At 41.9% G+C, this 23,501-nt stretch overlaps 1 protein-coding gene across 1 annotated transcript in view; it reads left to right on the forward strand.

Moving 5' to 3' along the window:
• The window catches only part of LOC139266620 (triadin-like), a 563,562-nt gene that overhangs the window by 382,724 nt on the left and 157,337 nt on the right, over positions 1–23,501 (forward strand). The window contains exons 33-36 of the mRNA XM_070884212.1: positions 8,302–8,346; positions 9,118–9,138; positions 11,484–11,528; positions 18,317–18,361. Coding sequence (XP_070740313.1) covers positions 8,302–8,346; positions 9,118–9,138; positions 11,484–11,528; positions 18,317–18,361 — 156 coding nt within the window. The remainder of the gene's footprint in view (positions 1–8,301; positions 8,347–9,117; positions 9,139–11,483; positions 11,529–18,316; positions 18,362–23,501) is intronic.

Below are 23,501 nucleotides of genomic sequence, written 5' to 3' on the forward strand. Positions count from 1 at the left end.
GACCTACGTTTGTTTTCACTAATCTTTTTCTCTTCACATATCTATAGAAGCTTTTGCAGTCAGTTTTTATGTTCCCTGCAAGCTTCCTCTCATACTCTATTTCCCCCCTCCTAATTAAACCCTTTGTCCTCTGCTGTATTACAAAATTATTCCAGTCCTCAGGTTTGCTGCTTTTTCTGGCCAATTTACATGTCTCTTCCTTGGATTTAACACTATCCTTAATTTCCCTTGGTAGCACTAGTTGAGCCACCTTCCCCATTTATTTTTACTCCAGACAGGGATGCACAATTGTTGAAGTTCATCCATGTGATCTTTAAATGTTTGCCATTGCTTATCCACCGTCAACCCTTTAAGTATCACTCGCCAGTCTATTCTAGCCAATTCACATCTCATACCATCGAAGTTACCTTTCCTTACGTTCAGGACCCTAGTCTCTGAATTAACTGTGTCACTTTCCATCTTAATAAAGAATTCTGCCATATTATGGTCACTCTTCCCCAAGGGGCCTCGCACAACAAGATTGTTCATTAGTCCTTTCTAATTACACATCACCCAGTCGAGGATGGCCAGCCTCTAGTTGGTTCCTCGAAATATTGGTCTAGAAAACCATCCCTAATACACTCCAGAAAATCCTCCTCCACCGTATTGATACCAGTTTGGTTTGCCCAGTCAATATGTCGATTAAAGTCGCCCATGATAACTGCTGTACCTTTATTGCACGCATCCCTAATTTCTTGTTTGATGATGTCCCCATCCTCATTACTACTGTTTGATGGTCTGCACACAACTCCCACGAACGTTTTCTGCCCTTTGTTATTCCGTAGCTCCACATTATCCAAGCTAATATCCTTCCTTACCATTGCATTAATTTCCTCTTTAGCCAGCAACGCCACCCCACCTCCTTTTCCTTTCTGTCTATCCTTCCTAAATGTTGAATACCCCTAGATGTTGAGTTCCTAGCCTTGGTCACCCTGGAGCCATGTCTCCGTGATGCCAATTACATCATATCCGTTAACTGCTATCTACGCAGTTAATTCGGCCATCTTATTCCGAATACCTCTCGCATTGAGGCACAGAGCCTTCAGGCTTGTCTTTTTAACACCCTTTGCCCCTTTAGGATTTTGCTTTAATGTGGCCCTTTTTGCTTTTTGCCTTGGGTTTCTCTGCCCTCCACTTTTACTTTTCTTCTTTCTATCTTTTGCTTCTGCCCCCATTCTACTTCCCTCTGTCTCCCTGCATAGGTTCCCATCCCCCTGCCATATTAGTTTAACCCCTCCCCAACAGCACTAGCAAACACTCCCCCTAGGACATTGGTTCCAGTCCTGCCCAGATGCAGACCATCTGGTTTGTACTGGTCCCAACTCCCCCAGAACCAGTTCCAATGTCCCAGGAATTTGAATCCCTCCCTTCTGTACCACTCCTCAAGCCACGGAAGTAGTAGCAGGACATTTAGAAAATCATAATACAGTCAAGCAGAGTCAGCATGGTTTTATGAAAGGGAAGTCATGTTTGACAAATTTTCTAGAATTCTTTGAGAATATAACGAACAGGGTGGATAAAGGGGAACCAGTGGATGTGGTGTATTTGGACTTCCAGAAGGCATTTGACAAAGTGCCACATAAAAGGTTACTGCACAAGATAAAAGTTCACAGGGTTGAGGGTAATATATTAGCATGGATAGAGGATTGGCTAACGAACAGAAAACAGAGAGTCGGGATAAATGGTTCATTCTCTGGTTGGCAACCAGTAACTAGTGGTGTGCCGCAGGGATCAGTGCTGGGACCAAAACTATTTACAGTCTATATTAACGACTTGCAAGGAAGGGACCGAGTGTAACATAGCCAAGTTTGCTGATGATACAAAGATGGGAGGAAAAGCAATTTGTGAGGAGGACACAAAAAATCTGCAAAAGGACATAGACAGGCTAAGTGAGTGCGCAAAAAATTGTCAGAGGGCGTATAATATTGGAAAGTGTGAGGTCATGCACTTTGGCAGAAAAAAAATCAAAGAGCAAGTTATTATTTAAATGGCGAAAGATCGCAAAGTGCCGCAGTACAGCAGGACCTGGGGGTCCTTGTGTATGAAACACAAAAGGATAGTATGCAGGTACAGCAAGTGATCAGGAAGGCCAATGGAATCTTGGCCTTTATTTCAAATGGGATGGAGTATAAAAGTAGGGAAGTCTTGCTACAGCTATATAAGGTATTGGCGAGGCCACACCTGGAATACTGCGTGCAGTTTTGGTTTCCATATTTACAAAAGGATATACTTGCTTTGGAGGCAGTTCAGAAAAGGTTCACTAGGTTGATTCCGGTGATGAGGTGGTTGACTTATGAGGAAATGTTGAATAGGTTGGACCTCTACTCATTGGAATTCAGAAGAATGAGAGGTAACCTTATCGAAACGTATTAGATTATGAGGGGGCTTGACAAGGTGGATGCAGAGAGGATGTTTCCCCCTAGTGGGGGAATCTAGAACTAGGGGACATAGTTTCAGAATAAGGGTTCGCACATTGAAAACAGAGATGATGAATCTTTGGAATTCTTTACCCCCAGAGAGCTATTGAGGCTGGGTCATTGAATATATGTCAGACGACCTCCTCCTCAACGACGGTGCACCTCTGCTCACACCTGTAGTCAGCAGCGGAGGAGCGGCCGACAGTAAAATGTCCGGGGAGATCCCAAGGCCGATTCAGGGAACAAAGGCATTTGGGCCCGCAGCGGCGACCAGGTGTTTGGGCCCCCGGGCGGCGGTAGGTGTTCATGCCCCCGGCGGCGTTCAGACCTCTCTTCAGCAGCGTCCAGGCGTTCCGGCCCACTTCAGAGACGACTAGGCCTCTACTTCCCTCCAGGTGTGGTCCAGCCAGAGCTTTGAGCAGCTGCAGAGGGCTGACAGCACCCATGGAACAGTACCAAGGGAGGTAGCTTACTACTGACTTTCATTTTACTTTAAACTTTTAACCAACTTGGGAAACTTTTAAACAACTTGGGAAAACTTTTAAAACTTCAGGAGAAACTTTTAACATTTCTGGAGAAACTTTTAAAACTTCTGAAGAAACTTTTTAAACAACGTGGCGCTAAAGTATGGCGGAGAGGTGATGTTGGCGCAGATAGATGACCTCATCTCTCTCATCTGGAGGGAAGAGAGCATGCCGGGTGATTTCAGTGATCGTGACCATCTTTAAAAAAGGGGACAAGTCCGACTGCGGCAATTACAGGGGAATGTCCCTGCTATCAGCCACTGGGAAAGTTGTCGCTAGAATCCTCTTCAACCATCTTCTCCCTGTGACCACGGAGCTCCTCCCGGAGTCACAGTGCGGATTTTGTCAACCAAGGGGCACAACGGACATGATCTTTGCAGCACGACAGCTGCAGGAAAAATGCAGGGAGCAGTGCCAGCCCTTATACATGGCCTTTTTCGACCTTTGACACTGTCAACCGTGAGGGTCTACGGAGTGTCCTCCTCCGTTTCGGATGCCCCCAATGTTTGTCAACATCCTTCGCTTGCTCCACGACGACATGCAGGCCGTGATCCTTACCAATGGATCCATTACAGACCCAATCCATGTCCGGACCGGGGTCAGAATAAGGGGTCGGCTATTTAGGACTGAGATGAGGAGAAATTACTTCACTCAGAGGGTGGTGAATGTTTGAAATTCTCTACCTCAGAGAGCTGCGGATGCTCAGTCGTTGAGTATATTTAAGACAGAGATCGATAGATTTTTGAATATTAAGGGAATGAATGGATATGGGGATAGTGCAGGAAAGTGAAGTTGAGGTAGAAGATCAGCTATGATCTTATTGAATGGCGGAGTAGATTCGAAGGGTCGAATGGCCTACTCATGCTCCTAATTCTTATGTTCTGATATTCACAGAGGTAAATCAATTTGCACACCCAAATAAACAATTGTTAAACTTGAGTGGAATGTGGCTATTCAGTTAAGATGTTACAAATAGTAATGACCAAACTGCAGTCTATTCCTCCTCATCATTAATCTTCTCAACTAGACTCAACATCACAACAACCCTAACAAATGTTTTTTGATTAAAGACATGTTGTACAGTATGTCAATGTTGATTTTGTAGAACCTCAATGTGATGAAATCAGACTTAGAACATAAGAACATAAGAATTAAGAACAGGAGTAAGCCATTTAGTCCCTCGAGCCTGCTCCGCCATTCAACAAGATCATGGCTGATCTGGCCGTGGACTCAGCTCCACTTACCCGCCCGCTCCCCGTAACCCTTAATTCCCTTATTGGTGAAAAATCTATCTATCTGTGATTTGAATACATTCAATGATCTGGCCTCAACTGCTTCCTTGGGCAGAGAATTCCACAGATTCACAACCCTCTGGGAGAAGAAATTCCTTCTCAATTCGGTTTTAAATTGGCACCCCCGTATTTTGAGGCTGTGCCCCCTAGTTCTAGTCTCCCCGACCAGTGGAAACAACCTCTCTGCCTCTACCTTGTCTATCCCTTTCATTATTTTAAATGTTTCTATAAGATCACTCCTCATCCTTCTGAACTCCAACGAGTAAAGAACCAGTCTACTCAATCTATCATCATAAGGTAATCTTCTCATCTCTGGAATCAGCCTAGTGAATCATCTCTGTACCCCCTCCAAAGCTAGTATATCCTTCCTTAAGTAAGGTGACAAAAACTGCACATGGTACTCCAGGTGCGGCCTCACCAATACCCTATACAGTTGCAGCAGGACCTCCCTGCTTTTGTACTCCATCCCTCTCGCAATGAAGGCCAACATTCCATTCGCCTTCCTGATTACCTGCTGCACCTGCAAACTAACTTTTTGGGATTCATGCACAAGGACCCCCAGGTCCCTCTACACCGCAGCATGTTGTAATTTCTCCCCATTCAAATAATATTCCCTTTTACTGTTTTTTTTTTCCAAGGTGGATGACCTCACATTTTCCGACATTGTATTCCATCTGCCAAACCTTAGCCCATTCGCTTAACCTATCTAAATCTCTTTGCAGTCTCTCTATGTCCTCTACACAATCCACTTTCCCACTCGTCTTTGTGTCATCTGCAAATTTTGTTACACTACACTCTGTCCCCTCTTCCAGGTCATCTATGTATATTGTAAACAGTTGTGGTCCCAGCACCGATCCCTGTGGCACACCACTAACCACCGATTTCCAACCCGAAAAGGACCCATTTATCCCGACTCTCTGCTTTCTGTGAGCCAGCCAATTCTCGATCCATGCTAATACATTTCCTCTGACTCCACGTACCTTTATCTTCTGCAGTAACCTTTTGTGTGGCACCTTATCGAATGCCTTTTGGAAATCTAAATACACCACATCCTTCGGTACACCTCTATCCACCATGCTTGTTATATCCTCAAAGAATTCCAGTAAATTAGTTAAACATGATTTCCCCTTCATGAATCCATGTTGTGTCTGCTTGATTGCACTATTCCTATCTAGATGTCCCGCTATTTCTTCCTTAATGATAGCTTCAAGCATTTTCCCCACTACAGATGTTAAACTAACCGGCCTATAGTTACCTGCCTTTTGTCTGCCCCCTTTTTTAAACAGAGGCGTTATATTAGCTGCTTTCCAATCCGCTGGTACCTCCCCAGAGTCCAGAGAATTTTGGTAGATTATAACGAATGCATCTGCTGTAACTTCCGCCATCTCTTTTAATATCCTGGGATGCATTTCATCAGGACCAGGGGACTTGTCTACCTTGAGTCCCATTAACCTATCCAGCACTACCCCCCTAGTGATAGTGATTATCTCAAGGTCCTCCCTTCCCACATTCCCGTGACCAGCAATTTTTGGCATGGTTTTTGTGTCTTCCACTGTGAAGACCGAAGCAAAATAATTGTTTAAGGTCTCAGCCATTTCCACATTTTCCGTTATTAAATCCCCTTCTCATCTTCTAAGGGACCAACATTTACTTTAGTCACTCTTTTCCGTTTTATATATCGGTAAAAGCTTTTACTATCTGTTTTTATGTTTTGCGCAAGTTTACTTTCGTAATCTATCTTTCCTTTCTTTATTGCTTTCTTAGTCATTCTTTGCTGTCGTTTAAAATGTTCCCAATCTTCTAGTTTCCCACTAACCTTGGCCATCTTATACGCATTGGTTTTTAATTTGATACTCTCCTTTATTTCCTTGGTTATCCACGGCTGGTTATCCCTTCTCTTACCGTCCTTCTTTTTTACTGGAATATATTTTTGTTGAGCACGATGAAAGAGCTCCTTAAAAGTCCTCCACTGTTCCTCAATTGTGCCACCGTTTAGTCTGTGTTTCCAGTCTACTTTAGCCAACTCTGCCCTCATCCCACTGTAGTCCCCTTTGTTTAAGCATAGTACGCTCATTTGAGACACTACTTCCTTACCCTCAATCTGTATTACAAATTCAACCAGACTGTGATCAGTCATTCCGAGAGGATCTTTTACTAGGAGATCATTTATTATTCCTGTCTCATTACACAGGACCAGATCTAAGATAGCTTGCTCCCTTGTAGGTTCTGTAACATACTGTTCTAAGAAACAATCCCGTATGCATTCTATGAATTCCTCCTCAAGGCTACCCCGTGCGATTTGATGTGACCAATCGATATGTAGGTTAAAATCCCCCATGATTACTGCCGTTCCTTTTTCACATGCCTCCATTATTTCCTTGATTATTGCCCACCCCACCATGAAGTTATTATTTGGGGGCCTATAAACTACGCCCACCAGTGACTTTTTCCCCTTACTATCTCTACTCTCTCCCCACAATGATTCAACACTTTGTTCATTGGAGCCAATATCGTCTCTCACAACTGCCCTGATCTCATCCTTTATTAACAGAGCTACCCCACCTCCTTTCCCTTCTTGTCTATCTTTCCGAATTGTCAGATACCCCTGTATGTTTAATTTCCAATCTTGGCCCCCCGCAACCACGTTTCTGTAATGGCCACCAAATCATACCCATTTGTAATGATTTGTGCCGTCAATTCATTTCCTTTATTTCGAATGCTGTGTGCGTTTAGGTAGAGTGATTTAATACTAGTTTTTAAACCATCATTTTTAGTTTTGACCTCTCCTGCAGCCCCTTTATATTCATACATATTGTCCCTTCCTATCACCTTTTGGTTTACACTTACCCCAGTGCTACTCTGCTCTGTTGCCTCCTGCCTTTTGCATTCTTTCTTGGGGACCTGTTCATCTGAGCTCTCACCCACTCTAACTAGCTCAGTTCGTTCACATGCCTGTTTTTTAGTGCATTACAATTGATAGTGGAGCTAAATACGTCAAAGGGAGGCTTCAGTATGACTACCGCCAGCATCATTGCACTATAGTAATTATATTAATTAGGTTCTGATCCAAATTGTGCTTTCTTTGGGCGAGCTCCATTCTGGTTCTCAACTCACCCGTAAAATATTGGCGCATGACAAATGCTCTGGCATGCCGAGGATGGATTTTTGGAACTTGATTTCAGTCGGAACAGTTCAACCCTTGTTTCACTATGTAACAGTGAAAGTTATTTGTTTGCCCCACAAAACGTGTGCACTTGAAAAATGTGCAGTAAAAGACCCGGTCGAAAAGGTTGTTCATATTTTGCAGGATAGCACTGTGAAGACATTGCAGCTCATAGATTTGATTTGGTTCATGTGAACGATGCCTCAGAGTAAAGTAAAGTATTTTCTCACTCCTTCTCATCCTCCTCATACTACCAAAGCTCTTCCTCATACTACCAAAGCTCTTCCTCATGCTCTGGATCTAGGAAACTCCATGTACTCTGCTATTCTATCCAAGCAGGTTTGACCTCTGCTTTGGGATGTCATCTTCTCCCAAGAGAACCAGGACCTCTAGGGCATCCTCAGTAAAAAGGAATTTTCCCCACATTAGTATTTCCAGACATTTTAGGATTCTTGCAGTTTTGCTCACTTTTCCTGCAGTTGACCATTGCTCTTCTCTGCAAACACATCCTTTGCCACAATAAAAACTACCCTTTTATTTAACCGAAAACAACAGCCCTTTAACAGCTGCTGCCTTACCGAATTACATGCCCCAGTCAAACTGTTCTGGCATTGAGGTCTAAATGACCACTTGATCCTTATTTGTTTGTATTCATGAGTTTCTTGCCTGATTCATCTGCACTCAAAAATTTAACTGCCTGTAAAAGAAGCATTAAATGGACGGGACTGGCAGCCATTTTTGGGGCCGCTACCATCTCATTTTTGTGCAATATTAACTATTATATGCATAAAATATGGTAAATGTACATCTTATGAGACTAATATGATTAATATTGAGCCTAATTCAATTGTTCACCAAATATTTAGAGGCAGAAACCGTGAAGCAAGTGAAACGAAAACCTACGGAGAAAGGTAACACAAAACTCATTCAATGAGATCTTTATCTGTGTTTTAACGTCGCAGGTCTCCTTCCATCCAATACTGAAAGTATAAAGCTAGCAGTGAGTCTCTGGGGATGGATGGGTTATCATGTCTAGCAATCGGCTCTCCTCTTGGCAATGGAAAGAAAATAGAGATTAGTCCAGTTAAAATCATTGTTTATCTTGTAAAAATCATTTGTAATTTTGTAATAATAAAGCTCATAACAAGTATAATTTAAATAATCAACAAAATAATGTTCAGATTAAAGTCTGGCAAGTTGCCTCCTTGAACACGTTGAGTAGCAACATGACCATTGATGATTAACATACAGAATCTGCACATGTTGGTTGTATCTGATGGCCTATAAGAATTGACAACAGGAATAAGGTGCAGCAGCAGTTGTATCTTCACACACCAGTTTGGTAATTTTGACTTTGACCAATGGTGTAATATGGACAATATTGGGTCATTCAAATCAATCAACTGAAAATCGAGAGAGATATTTAAGAGTGGCTAAATTGATTTCGCTCGTTTTACACAATCATCCAAAGTCAAAATTAGCCCCATTGTGCGATATCATCAAGCTCCTTTTAAACAATGTGCCAGGAGTAGATCTTTTCCAATCAAAGGAGGACGAAATGATTGATGTCACACCTGATCACCATTCAAAAATAAATGAGTCCACCAGTAGTAGGAAATCTTCTTTTTCAAAAATATATTGACCGTTTTATCTCAGATTTTCATCATTTTTTTCTTAAACAGCAGTAATGCCTAAAGTAACAAGTGAGTGACATTTGTGGAGATTGTATTCTTGTTGCTTGCTCTAGAGTTAAATGATTTGAGCTGCTGGCAAATTGGGCATGAATTTTCAGTTTACAGCACTATCAATTTTCTGATAATTTTGCTCACTGAATTGACAGTTGGATTTGAAACAAATTTGCTACTGCTTTCTGTTTATATAAATATATGTATATAAACAAGGCACAGAGTTTCAGTGTTCTTCTCAAAATAAACAATTGTTAAACTTAAGTGCAATGTGGCTCTTCAGTTAGGATGTTACAAACAGTAATGAGAAGCTGCAGTCTATTCCTCCTCAACATTAACCTCCTCAACATGACTCAACCCCAACAATTGTTTTTTTAATGAAGACCTGTTGCACTGTCCCTTGTATATATGAAGACTGATTTTCTGGCACCTCAATGGGATGAAATAGGGCTTTTTGGCCCACATGCCTGATTTTCAGTGCATAACATTTCATGGTGGAGAAAAGTGATAGTGAAAATCATTGCAATATGATAATTCTGTTCATTACGTTCTGATCCAAATTGCACATTCTTTGGGCGAGCTGTATTGCTGATTCTCACATTGCCCTTAAATTTTGCTGCATGACTAATGCTCTGGGTTGGCGTGCCAAAGCTGGATTCTTTGTGCAAGGTTTCTATAGCAACAGTTCATTCCTTTCAACATTTGAATGGAACAGTAAAAGTTATTTGTTTACCCCACAAAATATGCGCACTTCAGTTTCCCTACAGTAAATAACATTGTAGAAAAAGTTGTCCATGTTTTGCATGCTAGTTCTTGAAGACGTTGCAGTTCATAGACTTAGTTCATGGCACCGTGGGTGGCTCTGCTGCACAGGAGGGCAGGAAAAAGAGTGGGAGAGCTATAGTGATCGGGGATTCTATTGTAAGGGGAATAAATAGGCGTTTTTGCGGCCGCAACCGAGACTCCAGGATGGTATGTTGCCTCCCTGGTGCAAGGGTCAAAGATGTCTCGGAGCGGGTGCAGGACATTCAGAAAAGGGAGGGTGAATAGCCAGTTGTCGTGGTGCATATAGGGACCAAATATATAGGTAAAAAAACGGGATGAGGTTCTACAAGACGAATTTAGGGAGCTAGGAGCTAAATTAAAAAGTAGAACCTCAAAAGTAGTAATCTCAAGATTGCTACCAGTGCCACGTGCTAGTCAGAGTAGGAATCGCAGGATAGCTCAGATGAATACGTGGCTTGAGGAGTGGTGCAGAAGGGATGGATTCAAATTCCTGGGACATTGGAATCGGTTCTGGGGGAGGTGGGACCAGGACAAACCAAACGGTCTGCACCTGGGCAGGATCGGAACCAATGTCCTAGGGGGAGTGTTTGCTAGTGCTGTTGGGTTCATGTGAACTATGCTCCAGTGTAAAACAAAGTATGTAAAGGTTAATGCACCTATTTTTCATCCCTCCTCATACTACAAAACATCTTCGTTTCTTCTATGGATCTGGGATACTGTATTTACTCTGCTACTTCCATACAAGCAGATTTGTCCTCTGCTTAATGGTGACCGTCTTTTCCCAGGAGGGACACCATCCATTGTTGCACCTGCTGCATCAGGACCACCAGGGCTAACTCAGTAAAGGGAAATTTTCCCAAATTCCTGTTTCCAGACATTTTTGGATTCACGCAGTTTTGGTCATTTCTCCCATAGTTGTTCACTGTTCATCACTACATGCTCAACTTTTGCCACAATGAAAACTTTATTTTCTCAATTGCAAGCAACAGCCCTTGAAGAGCTGCTGCCTCCCAAGATTTCCTGCGCACAAACATTCTGTGCTACTGCTCATGTTACCTGTACCCATTGTTCATGCACAGGAAACTGAAGAGAAGTGGGGCTAGTTTTGAAAAATTCAGCGAGGCCAGCCTTCCTTTCTATCTGCACAGCCTTGCCACGCCGTGAGCTGACCTGTGCCATCTGTGGTTTGTAGATGTTGAGCAGGAACTTGCCGTATTCAGGCAGTGAGGGTAAAATCTGCATTGGAGTCTAAATGACTTCACCTGACCCTTCAATGTAGGTAGTCATGTGACTCACACCTAGATTTATCACCACTGGAAAACTTTACTGATCTTAAAAGCAGCAGTGACGGGCAGCCATTTTGGGGTGGAGGGTGGGATATTAACCTCATTCTTGTGTGCAAACAGGACTATAATGATACAAAAATCATCCACATGTATTTTGTTTTATTAATTATTGCATGTATACATACAATATGTTGAATGTAAATCTTATGGGATTATTATCTGGTTAATATTGTTGTACAATTAAAGATTGATTAATATTGAACCTAATTCAATTGTTCACCAAATGTTTAGAGGCAGAAACCATGAAGCAAGTGAAACCAAAACCTACAAAGAAAGGTAACACAAAAGTTATTACAATGAGATATTTACATCCGTTGCTAACCTCTCAGCTCTCATTTGTTTCAATGTCAAATGACTGTAAGATTAGAATCACAGGTCACACAGAGATACCCAAAGTCTTAGGAGTTATAAGGCATTTTATTCTGGGAGCAGTAGTTCAAATATAGTCAAAAACAGCGCACAATCAGGATAGGCATTGTAGACATACGACCGTGACAAGTAGCTGTTATTAGTCCCGATCGGGCAGGCGGCTGGTGGCCGCACAGTTCTTATCTTCACCGTCTGCTCTGAAAAGCCTTCCAGGTCTTTCTTTTATTCTCTTTTTAGGGTTGGGCCTGGAATAGGATATGGACAGGACCATTTAACCTATGATATGTTGAGTTCTTTGTCGCAACTCTTAGATGAAACTCTCCTCTTCACATTAATTCTCCCAAGGTTGGAGTCAGACATGCCATTCTTGGCCGTCAGATGTTTGGAGCTGCCTTTTAACATTTATTTATGTTCATGCTGTTGAAGTAGCTTTAGCTATTGTACCATGGAACGAATCCTTTAATTCTAACACCAGGCTGAAGAGACTTTTTGGTCTCAAATTATTTCTTCCAATTCACGATTTATTACATGATTAAAACTACCAGTTAATCTCTGGGGATGGATGGGTTATTAGATCTAGTATTCTGCATTCCAATTTTCCACACCGCTTGACAATGGAAAGAAAATGGAGATAAGTCCAGTTAAGATTTGAATAGGAACAGTTTGTAAAAATCATTTGAGAATGTTTAATACTGAAGCTTATAGCAAAATATAATTAGGATAATCAATGAAATAATGTCCAAACTAAAATCTGGCAAGCTTACCTGCTTGAAAACTTTGCATACTAACTTGAGCAATAATGATCATCTCACAGATTCAGAGCAGGTTAGTTGTGTCTGGTTCACTGGCAGAAGTGAAAATAGGAATAATGATTATCAGCAGCAGCCATAGTTTTATATACGAGAGGTACATTGCAGTGAAGACTTGGCACAACCAGGACTTTGCCGTTTTCCTGGTTCCCACCAGACGTTTAGAGGAGACCTCCGGAACTCCGGAATCTTGGTGCCTACGTTTTTTTTTATTGGGCACTGTTGAAAGTACTTGGCAAAACCAGTAGCAGCTGAGAATCCTCCATTCTTTCTTTCTTCTTTCATTATTAATAAGATTTTCTTATTTTGCAAAATTGTGAAAGGTGAGATTATACCTGAGTTTTTGCAGGATTCAGTGGTGGACTAGAAATTTGTGTCAGGCGATGGCGCTAAACAGGGGGTATCGGATCAGCTGCTGTTACACGCAGTGCCTGGTATTCAGTTACATTAACTGCACTGGAACTGACTATCAGCCTCTGCGTATGACGGATGGCCGATCCAATACTGCCCGTTTGGTACCACCGTCCGAGACAAATTTCGAGAAGAAAGTGCCTCATGGTCAAATGTGTTGTGCATAACACTTGACTATTTCCAATGTTCATTGATGTCTTGTACATGAACATTTAATAAACTTTTAGAAGTAGTTATACAGGATCTAACATCTGGCAATAAATACTATACATGGGATATTAGAATGATCACATTTTGGAAGTGTGTATCATCTAGATACAAAGAGAGCTTAGTTCTGCTTGTTCACTAATTCTGTTTTAGAATGGTACTATTTAAAATAATATGCCCACAACACACAACAACATGTCCCTCCATAGAAATTTTAAAAATCCAGCTGTGGAACATTTCAAAAAGGAGTTGCCTGTCTTGATATCTGTGATTGGGTTTCCAGGAACATGAGCAAACAATGTGAGGAAATGGAGTGGATGTATCTGCTGTTTCTGACCAGGAACATAATTATTCTGACTGTGAAGTACAAATTTCTACTATTTGAGTGTGAAGTAGAAAATGCATTCTCAGCAGATATGTGCTCAATTGACAAATGGACAGTGTGGGATCATCGAGCTGCTTTTAAACAATGTGCCAGGAGTAGAACTTTACCAATCAAAGGAGGACAGATTGATTGATGTCACACCTGATCACCATTCAAAAATAAATGAGTCCACCAGTAGTAGAGAATTTTCTCTTTAAAAAATGTATTGACCTTTTTATCTCAGATTTTCATCATTTTTTTCTTAAACAGCAGTAAAGCCTAAAGTAACAAATGAGTGACATTTGTGGAGATCTTATTCTTGCTGTTTGCTGCAGATGTAAATGATTTGAGATGCTGGCATGTACAAAGCAAATTGGGCATGAATTTTCAGTTCACAGCACTATCAATTTTCTGATATCATTGCTCACTGAATTGATGGTTGGATTTGAAAGAAATTTGCTGTGGCTTTCTGTATATATATATATACACACACAACACACAGAGTTTCAGTGTTCAACTCAAAATAAACAATTGTTAAACTTAAGTGAAATGTGGCTCTTCAGTTAGGATGTTACAAACAGTAATGGGAAGCTGCCGTCTATTCCTCCTCACCATTAATCTCCTCAACTTGACGCAACATCACAACAACCCCAACAATTGTTCTTTTATGAAGACCTGTTGTAATGTGCCTTGAATATATGAATGCTGATCGTCTGGAGCCTCAATAGGATGAAATCAGGCTTTTTGGCCCATATGCATTACATTTCATGGTGGAGATAAATGACAGTCAAAAGGAGGCTTCATTGTGGTTACCACCAGCATTATTAAAATATGGTAATTCTGCTCATTACGTTCTGATCCAAATTGCACGTTCTTTGGGCGAGCTCTATTACTGGTTTTCAATTTGCCCTTAAAATATTGCTGCATGACTAATGCTCTGGTCTGGCCTGCCGAGGATGGATTCTTAGAGCTAGGTTTCTATAGCAACAGTTCATCCCTTTCAACATTTGAATGGAACAGTGAAAGTTATTTGTTTAGCCCACAAAATGTGTGCACTTTAGTTTCCCTACAGTAAATGACACTGTAGAAAAAGTTGTCCATGATTTGCATGCTAGTTCTGTGAAAACGTCCACAGACCCCTGAAAGTAGCAGGTCAGGTGGATAAGGTGGTTAAGAAGGCATATGGAATACTTGCCTTTATCAGCCGAGGCATAGAATATAAGAGCAGGAAGGTTATGCTTAAATTGTATAATATTTTGGTTAGGCCACAGCTGGTGTACTGCGTGCAGTTCTGGTCGCCATATTATAGGAATGACGTTATTGCACTAGAGAGGGTGCAGAGGAAATTTACGAGGATGCTGCCTGGAATGGAGAATCTTAGTTTGTACAGATTGGATAGGTTGAGTTTGTTCTCATTGGAACTGAGGAGGTTGAGAGGAGACCTCATCAAGGTGTACAAAATATTGAGGGGCCTGGACATAGTGGATAGTAAGGATCTATTTCCATTCATGGAGGGGGCTATTACGAGGGAGCATAGTTTTAAGATGGTTGGTGGAAGGTTTCGAGGGGATTTGAGGGGGGGCTTCTTTACGCAGAGGGTTGTGGGGATCTGGAACTCGCTGCCTGGAAGAGTGGTGGATACAGAAACCCTCACCACTTTTAAGAGATGGTTGGATGGGCACTTAAAGTGCCGTAACCTGCAGGGTTATAAACCTAGAGCTGGTAATTGGGATTAGATTGGATGAACTTTTGTTGGACGACACAGATATAATGGTAAGTACTGCAGGGAATAGAATATGGCCTGGGTGATGATCTGGACTAGTTTCAATCGCCTGGATGGGGTCGGAGAGGAATTTTCCCAGATTTTTTTTCTCCCTAAATTGGTCTGGGTTTTTAATCTGTTTTTTGCCTCTCCCAGGAGATCACATGGCTCCGTTTGGGGTGGAGTGTAGATGTTTTTAGTGTAAGGGGTGTTGTAGTTGTGTGGAGCGGACTGGTTGGGTTGGGTGCTCTTTGCCTTTCCGTCATTGTTCATAGGTTTATATGTAACCTTTAGGGCTGCTGATCAAGGGCCATGCGGCTCTGTGTCGGCCGGCATGGACACGATGGGCCGAAATGGCCTCCTTCTGTGCTGTAAATTTCTATGTTCTACATTTCTACTTAATTTGGTTCATGTGAACTGTTCCCTTGAGTAAAAGAAAGTATGTAAAGGTCAGTACACTTATTTTTCATCCCTCCTTATACAACAAAACATCTTCCTTTATCCTGTGGATCTGGGAAACTCTATTTACTCTGCTACTTCCATACAAGCAGATTTGTTCTCCGCTTAATGGGGACTTCCTTCTCCCAGGAGGGCCACCATCCTCTGTTGTACCTCTTGCATCAGGACCGCAAGGGCATCCTCAGTGAAGGGAATTTTCCCCACATTCCTTTTTCCAGACATTTTTGGATTCACGCAGTTTTGGTGATTTCTCCCATAGTTGTTCACTGTTCATCACTAAATGCTCAACTTTTGCCACAATGAAAACTTTTCCTTTCTTAAGTGCAAGCAGCAGCCCTTGAAGAGCAGCTGCAGCCTCAGCAGATTTCCTGCACACAAGCATTCTGTGCTACTGCTCATGTTACCTGTACCCATTGTTCATGCACAGGAAACTGAGGAGGAGTGGGGCTAGTTTTGAAAAATTCAGTTAGGCCAGCTTTTCTTTCTATCTGCACAGCCTTGCCACGCCGTGAGCTGACCTGTGCCAGCTGTGGTTTGTTAGTGCTGAGTAGGAACTTGCTGTATTCAGACAGTGAGGATAAAAATGGGGTTGGAGTCTAAATGACTACATCCGACCCTTCATTGTAGGTAGTCATGAGATTAACGCCCAGATTTATCTTCACTGTAAAACTTTACTGCCCTTAAAAGCAGCAGTGACTGACTGCTATTTTTTAGGGGGGAACGACTACCACCTCATTTTTGTGTGCAAAATGTAATGATACAAAAATAATCCAGATGTATTTTGTTATCTTAATTACATAAGAACATAAGAACATAAGAAATAGGAGCAGGAGTAGGTCACCTGGCCCCTCGAGCCTGCTCCGCAATTTAATAAGATCATGTCTGAACTAATCATGGGCTCAACTCCATTTCCCTGCCTGCTCCCTATAACCCTTTATTCCCTTATCACTCATAAATCTGTCTATCTCCGCCTTAAATATATTCAATGACCCAGCCTCCACAGCTCTCTGGAGCAGAGAATTCCATAGATTTACAACCCTCCGAGAGAAGAAATTCCTCCTTATCTCAGTATTAAATGGGCGGCCATTTATTCTGAATATCCTCTAGTTTTAGTTTCCCCTATGAGTGGAAATATCCTCTCTGCATCCACCTTGTCATGTCCCCTCATTATCTTACATGTTTCGATAAGATCACCTCTCATTCTTCTGAACTCCAATGAGTATAGGCCTAACCTACTCAACCTTTCTTCATAAATCAACCCCTTCAACTCAGGAATCAACCTAGTGAACCTTCTCTGAACTGCCTCCAATGCAAGCATATCCCTCCATAAATAAGGAGACCAAAACTGTACGCAGTATTCTAGGTGTGGCTCACCAATACCCTGTACAGTTGTAGGAGGACTTCTCTGCTTTTATATTCTAACCCCCTTTGCAATAAAGGCCAACATTCCATTTACCTTCCTGATTACTTGCTGTACCTGCATACTAAGTTTTTGTGTTTCATACACAAGCACCCCCAGGTCCCTCTGTACTGCAACACTTTGCAATTTTTTTCCATTTAAATGATAATTTGCTTTTCTATTTTTTCTGCAAAAGTGGATAACCTCACATTTTCCCACATTATACTCTATCTGCCAAATGTTTGCCCACTCACTTAGCCTGTCTATATCCTTTGCATATTTTTTGTGCCCTCCTCACAATTTACTTTCCCACCTATCATCAGCAAACTTGGCTACATTACACTAGATCCCTTCATCCAAGTCATTAATATAGATTGTAAATAGTTGAGGACCCAGCACCAATCCCTGTGGCACCCCACTAGTCACTGTTTGCCAATTGGAAAATGACTCATTTATCCCGACTCTCTGTTTTCTTTAGTTAGCCAATCCTCTATCCGTGCTAATATATTACCCCCAACCCAGTAAGCTTTTATCTTGTGCAGTAACTTTTTATATGGCACCTTATCGAATGCCTTCTGGAAATCCAAATACACCACATCCACTGGTTGCCCCTTATCCACCCTGCTTGTTACATCCTCAAAAAACTCCACCAAATTTGTCAAACATGCTTTCCCTTTCATAATACCATGCTGACTCTGCTTGATTGAATTATGCTTTTCCAAATGTCCCGCTACTGCTTCCTTAATAATGGGTCCAGCATTTCCCCAATGACAGATGTTAGGCTAACTGGTCTATAGTTTCCTGCTTTTTTTCTGCCTCCTTTTTTAAATAGGGGCGTTACATTTGCGATTTTCCAGTCTGCTGGGACCACCCCAAAATCCAGACAATTTTGGTAGATTGCAACCAATGCATCCACTATCTCTGCAGCCACTTCTTTTAATACCCTAGGATGTAAGCCATCAGGTCCAGGGGACTTGTCTGCCTTTAGTCCCATTATTTTAACGAGTACTACTTCATTAGTGATAGTGAATTGTATTAAGTTCCTCCCTCCCTATAGACCCTTGATTATCCATGATTGGGATGTTTTTAGTGTATTCTACTGTGAAGACCAATACAAAATATTTGTTCAAGGTCTCTGCCATTACCCTGTTCATTATTAATTGTATATGTATACATATAATGTGTTGAATGTACATCTTATGAGACTAATATCTAGTTAATATTCTTGTACAATTAAAGATTGATTAAAATTGAACCTAATTCAATTGTTCACCAAATATTTAGAGGCAGAAACCATGAAGCAAGTGAAACCAAAACCTACAAAGAAAGGTAACACAAAAGTTATTACAATGAGATATTTACATCCATTGCTAACCTCTCAGCTCTCATTTGTTTCAATGTCAAATGACTGTAAGATTAGAATCACAGGTCACACAGAGATACCCAAAGTCTTAGGAGTTATAAGGCATTTTATTCCGGGAACAGTAGTTCAAATATAGTCAAAAACAGCGCACAATCAGGATAGGCATTGTAGACAAACGACCGTGACAAGTAGCTGTTATTAGTCCCGATCGGACAGGCGGCTGGTGGCCGCACAGTTCTTATCTTCACCGTCTGCTCTGAAAAGCCTTCCAGGTCTTTCTTTTATTCTCTTTTTAGGGTTGGGCCTGGTATAGGATATGGACAGGACCATTTAACCTATGATATGTCGAGTTCTTTGTCTCAACTCTTGGGTGAAACTCCCCTCTTCACATTTATCCTCCCAAGGTTGGAGTCAGACATGCCATTCTTGGCTGTCAGATGTTTGGAGCTGCCTATTATCAGTTATTTATGTTCACGTTGTTGAAGTAGCTTTAGCTATTGTACCATGGAATGAATCCTTTAATTCTAACACCAGGCTGAAGAGACTTTTTGGTCTCAAATTATTTCTTCCAATTCACGATTTCTTACATGACTAAAACTACCAGTTAATCTCTGGGGATGGATGGCATTCTGCACTCCAATTTTCTGCACCTCTTGACAATGGAATGAAAATGGAGATAAGTCCAGTTAAAATGTGAGTAGGAACAGCTTGTAAAAATTATTTGCGAATTTTGTAATACTAAAGCTAATAGCAAAGTATAATTAATATTATCAATGAAATAATGTTCAAATTAAAATCTGGCAAGCTTACCTGCTTGAAAACTTTGCATACCAACTTGAGCAATAAGGATTATCTCACAGATTCAGAGCATGTTAGTTGTGTCTGCTTCACTGGCAGAAGTGAAAATAGGAATAATGATTAGTAGCGGCCATAGCTTTATATATGAGAGGCACAACCAGGGCTTTGCCGTTTTCCTGTGTGTTTGACCAGTTTCCCACCAGACGTTTGACAGGAGAGCTCCGGAACTCCAAAGGAATCTTGGTGGCTACGTATTTTTTTGTTGTGCACTTTTGATCATCATCATAGGCAGTCCCTCGAAATCGAGGAAGACTTGCTTCCACTCCAAAAATGAGTTCTCAGGTGACTGAACAGTCCAATACGGGAAATACAGTCTCTGTCACAGGTGGGACAGACAGTCATTGAAGGAAAGGGTGGGTGGTGAGTCTGTTTGCCGCAGACTCCTTCTGCTATGTGCGCTTGCTTTCTGCATGCTCCCGGCGACGAGACTCAAGATGCTCAGCGCCCTCCCGGATGCTCTTCCTCCACTCAGGGCAACCTTTGGTCGTGGACCCCCCAGGTGTTGTTGGAGGCTTTGAGGATGTCCTTGAAACGTTTCCTCTGCCCACGTGGGGCTCGCTTGCTATGTAGGATTTCTGAGTAGAGCACTTGCTTTGGGAGTCTTGTGTCAGGCATGCGAGCAATGTGGCCTGCCCAACTGAGCAGGTTGAGTGTGGTCAGTGCTTCGATGCTGGGGATGTTGGTCTAATCGGGAACACTGATGTTGGTGCGTCTGTCCTCCCAGGGGATTTGCAGGATCTTGCAGAGACATTGTTGGTGGTATTTCTCCAGCGCGTTGAGGTGTCTACTGTACATGGTCCATGTCTCTGAGCCATACAGGAGGGAGGGTATCATTGTAGAGCATAGATTTGGTGCCAGATTTCAGGGCCTGATCTTCGAACACTGTTGATTGCACTTGGCAAAACTAGTAGCAGCTGAGAATCCTCCATTCTTTTTTCATTCATCATTAATAAGTTCTTTTTTTGCAAAATTGTGAAAAGCGAATCTATACCTAAAGTTTTGCAGGATTCAGTGGTGGACTAAAGAGATTTTGTCCGAGAAATTCATGTCGGGCAGTGACGCTAAATGGGGGGGTGCCGCATCGGCTGCCCGTTACACGCAGCGCCTGGTGTTAAGTTATATTGACTGCACTGCAACTGAATATTAGGCCCTGCGTATGACGGATGGCCGATCCGATACCACACGTTCAGCACCACCGTCCGAGAAACATTTCTAGCCCAAAGTGCCTAAGAATCAAATGTTTTGTGCACAACACGTGACTATGTCTAAACATAGAAAATAGGTGCAGGAGTAGGCCATTCACCCTTCAAGCCTGCAGCACCATTCAATAAGATCATGGCTGATCATTCACCTCGGTACCCTTTTCCTGCTTTCTCTCAACCCTTTGATCCCTTTAGCAGTCAGGGCCACAGCTAACTCCCTCTTGAATATATCTAACGAACTGGCATCAACAACTCTCTATGGTAGAGAATTCCACAGGTTAACAACTCTGAGTGAAGAAGTTTCTCCTCATCTTGGTCCTAAATGGCTTACCCCTTATCCTTAGACTATATGTCCCCTGGTTCTGGACTTCCCCAACATCGGGAACATCCTTCCTGCATCTAACCTGTCCAGTCCTGTCAGAATTTTATATGTTTCTATGAGATCCCCTCTCATTCTTCTAAACTCCAGTGAATAAAGGCCCAGTCGATCCAGTCTCTCCTCATATGTCAGTACTACCATCCCGAGAATCAGTCTGGTGAACCTTCGCTGCACTCCCTCAATAGCAAGAACATCCTTCCTCAGATTAGGAGACCAAAACTGTACACAATATTCCAGGTGAGGCCTCACCAAGGCCCTGTACAACTGCATTAAGACCTCCCTGCTCCTATACTCAAATCCCTAGCTATGAGGCCAACATGCCATTTGCCTTCTTCACCGCCTGCTGTACCTGCATACCAACTTTCAATGACTGATGTACCATGACACCCAGGTCTCGTTGCACCTCCCCTTCAGATAATATTCTGTCTTCCTGTTTTTGCCACCAAAGTGGATAACCTCACATTTTTCCACATTATATTGCATCTGCCATGCATTTGCCCACTCACCTAACCTGTCCAAGTCACCCTACAGCCACTTAGCATCCTCCTCACAGCTCACACTGCCACCCAGCATTGTGTCATCTGCAAACTGCAAACTTGGAGATTTTACATTTAGTTCCTTCATCTACTTCATTGATGCATGTTGTAAATTGTAAATAGCTGGGGTCCCAGCACTGAGCCCTGCGGCACCCTACTAGTCACTACCTGCCATTCTGAGAAAGACTCTCTGTTTCCTGTCTCCCAACCAGTTCTCTATCCACGTCAATACATTATCCCCAATACCATGTGCTTTCATTTTGCACACTAATCTCTTGTGTGGGACCTTGTCAAAAGCCTTTTGAAAGTCCAAATACACCACATCCACAGGTTCTCCCTTGTCCACTCTACTAGTTACATCCTCAAAATTCTAGAAGATTTGTCAAGCATGATTTCCCTTTCATAAACCCATGCTGACTTGGACCGATCCTGTCACTGCTTTCCAAATGCACTGCTATTTCATCTTTAATAATTGATTCCAACATGTTCCCCACTACCGATGTCAGGCTAACCAGTCTATAATTACCTGTTTTCTCTCTCCCTCCTTTTTTAAAAAGTGGGGTTCCATTAGCTACCCTCCAGTCCATAGGAAGTGATCCCGAGTTGATAGACTGTTGGAAAATGATCACCAAAGCATCCACTATTTCTAGGGCCACTTCCTTAAGTACTCTGGGATGCAGACTGTCAGGCCCTGGCGATTTATCAGTCTTCAATCCCATCAATTCCCCGAACAAAAATTTCTTGGCTAATAAGGATTTCCTTCAGTTCCTCCTTCTTGCTAGACCCTCGGTCCCCTAGTATTTCCCGAATGTTATTTGTGTCTTCCTTCGTGAAGACAGAACCAAAGTATTTGTTCAATTGGTCTGCCATTTCTTTGTTCCCCATTATAAATTCACCTGATTCTGACTGTAAGGGACCTACGTTAGTCTTCACTAATCTTTTTGTCTTCACTTATCTATGGAAGCTTTTACAGTCAGTTTTTATGTTCCCTGCAAGCTTACTCTCATACTCTATTTTCCCCTTCCTTATTAAACCCTTTGTCCACCTGTGCAGAGTTCTAATTTTCCCCCAGTCCTCTGGTTTGCTGCTTTTTCTAGCCAATTTATATGCCTCTTCCTTGGATTTAACACTATCCCTAATTTCCCTTGTTAGCCACCGTTGAGCCACCTTCCCTGTTTTATTTTTACTCCAGACCGGGATGTACAATTGTTCATCAATGTGATCTTTAAATGTTTGCCATTGCCTATCCACCGTCAACCCTTTAAGTATCATTCGCCAATCTTTTCTTGCCAATTCACATCTCATACCATCTAAGTTACCTTTCCTTAAGTTCAGGACCCTAGTCTCTGAATTAACTGTGTCACTCTCCATCTTAATAAAAAATTCTATCATATCATGGTCACTCTTCCCCAAGAGGCCTCGCACAACAAGATTGCTAATTAGTCTTTTCTCATTTCACATCACCCATTCTAGGATGGCCAGCCCTCTAGTTAGTTCCTCGACATATTGGTCTAGAAAACCATCCCTAATACACTCCAGGAAATCCAAAGTTCACTGACGTCTTGTACGTGAACATTTAATAAACTTTTAGAAGTAGTTATACAGGATCTAACATCTGCCAGTAAATACTGTACATGGGGTATTAGAATGATCACATTTTGGAAGTATGTATTGTCTAGATACAAAGAGAGCTGAGTTTTGTTTGTTCACTAATTCGGTTTTAGAATGGTACACAACACACAACAACATGCCCCCCATAGAAATTTTAAAAATCTAGCTGTGGAACTTTTCAAAAAGGAGTTGCCTGTCTTGATATCTATGATTTGGGTTTCCAGGAAGATGAGTAAACAATGTGAGCTAGTGGAGTGGATGTATCTGCTGTTTCTGACCAGGAACAGAATTATTCTGACTGTAAAGGATAAATTTCTACCATTGAGTGTGAAGTAGATAATGCATTCTTCGCAGATATGTGCTCAATTGACAAATGGACAGTGTGGGATCATCGAGCTGCTTTTCAACAATGTGCCAGGAGTAGAACTTTACCAATCAAAGGAGGGCAGATTGATTGATGTCACACCTGATCACCATTCAAAAATAAATGAGTCCACCAGTAGTAGAGAATTTTCTCTTT

This window comes from Pristiophorus japonicus, chromosome 7 (genome assembly GCF_044704955.1).
Source record: "Pristiophorus japonicus isolate sPriJap1 chromosome 7, sPriJap1.hap1, whole genome shotgun sequence".
NCBI classification, from domain to species: domain Eukaryota; kingdom Metazoa; phylum Chordata; class Chondrichthyes; family Pristiophoridae; genus Pristiophorus; species Pristiophorus japonicus.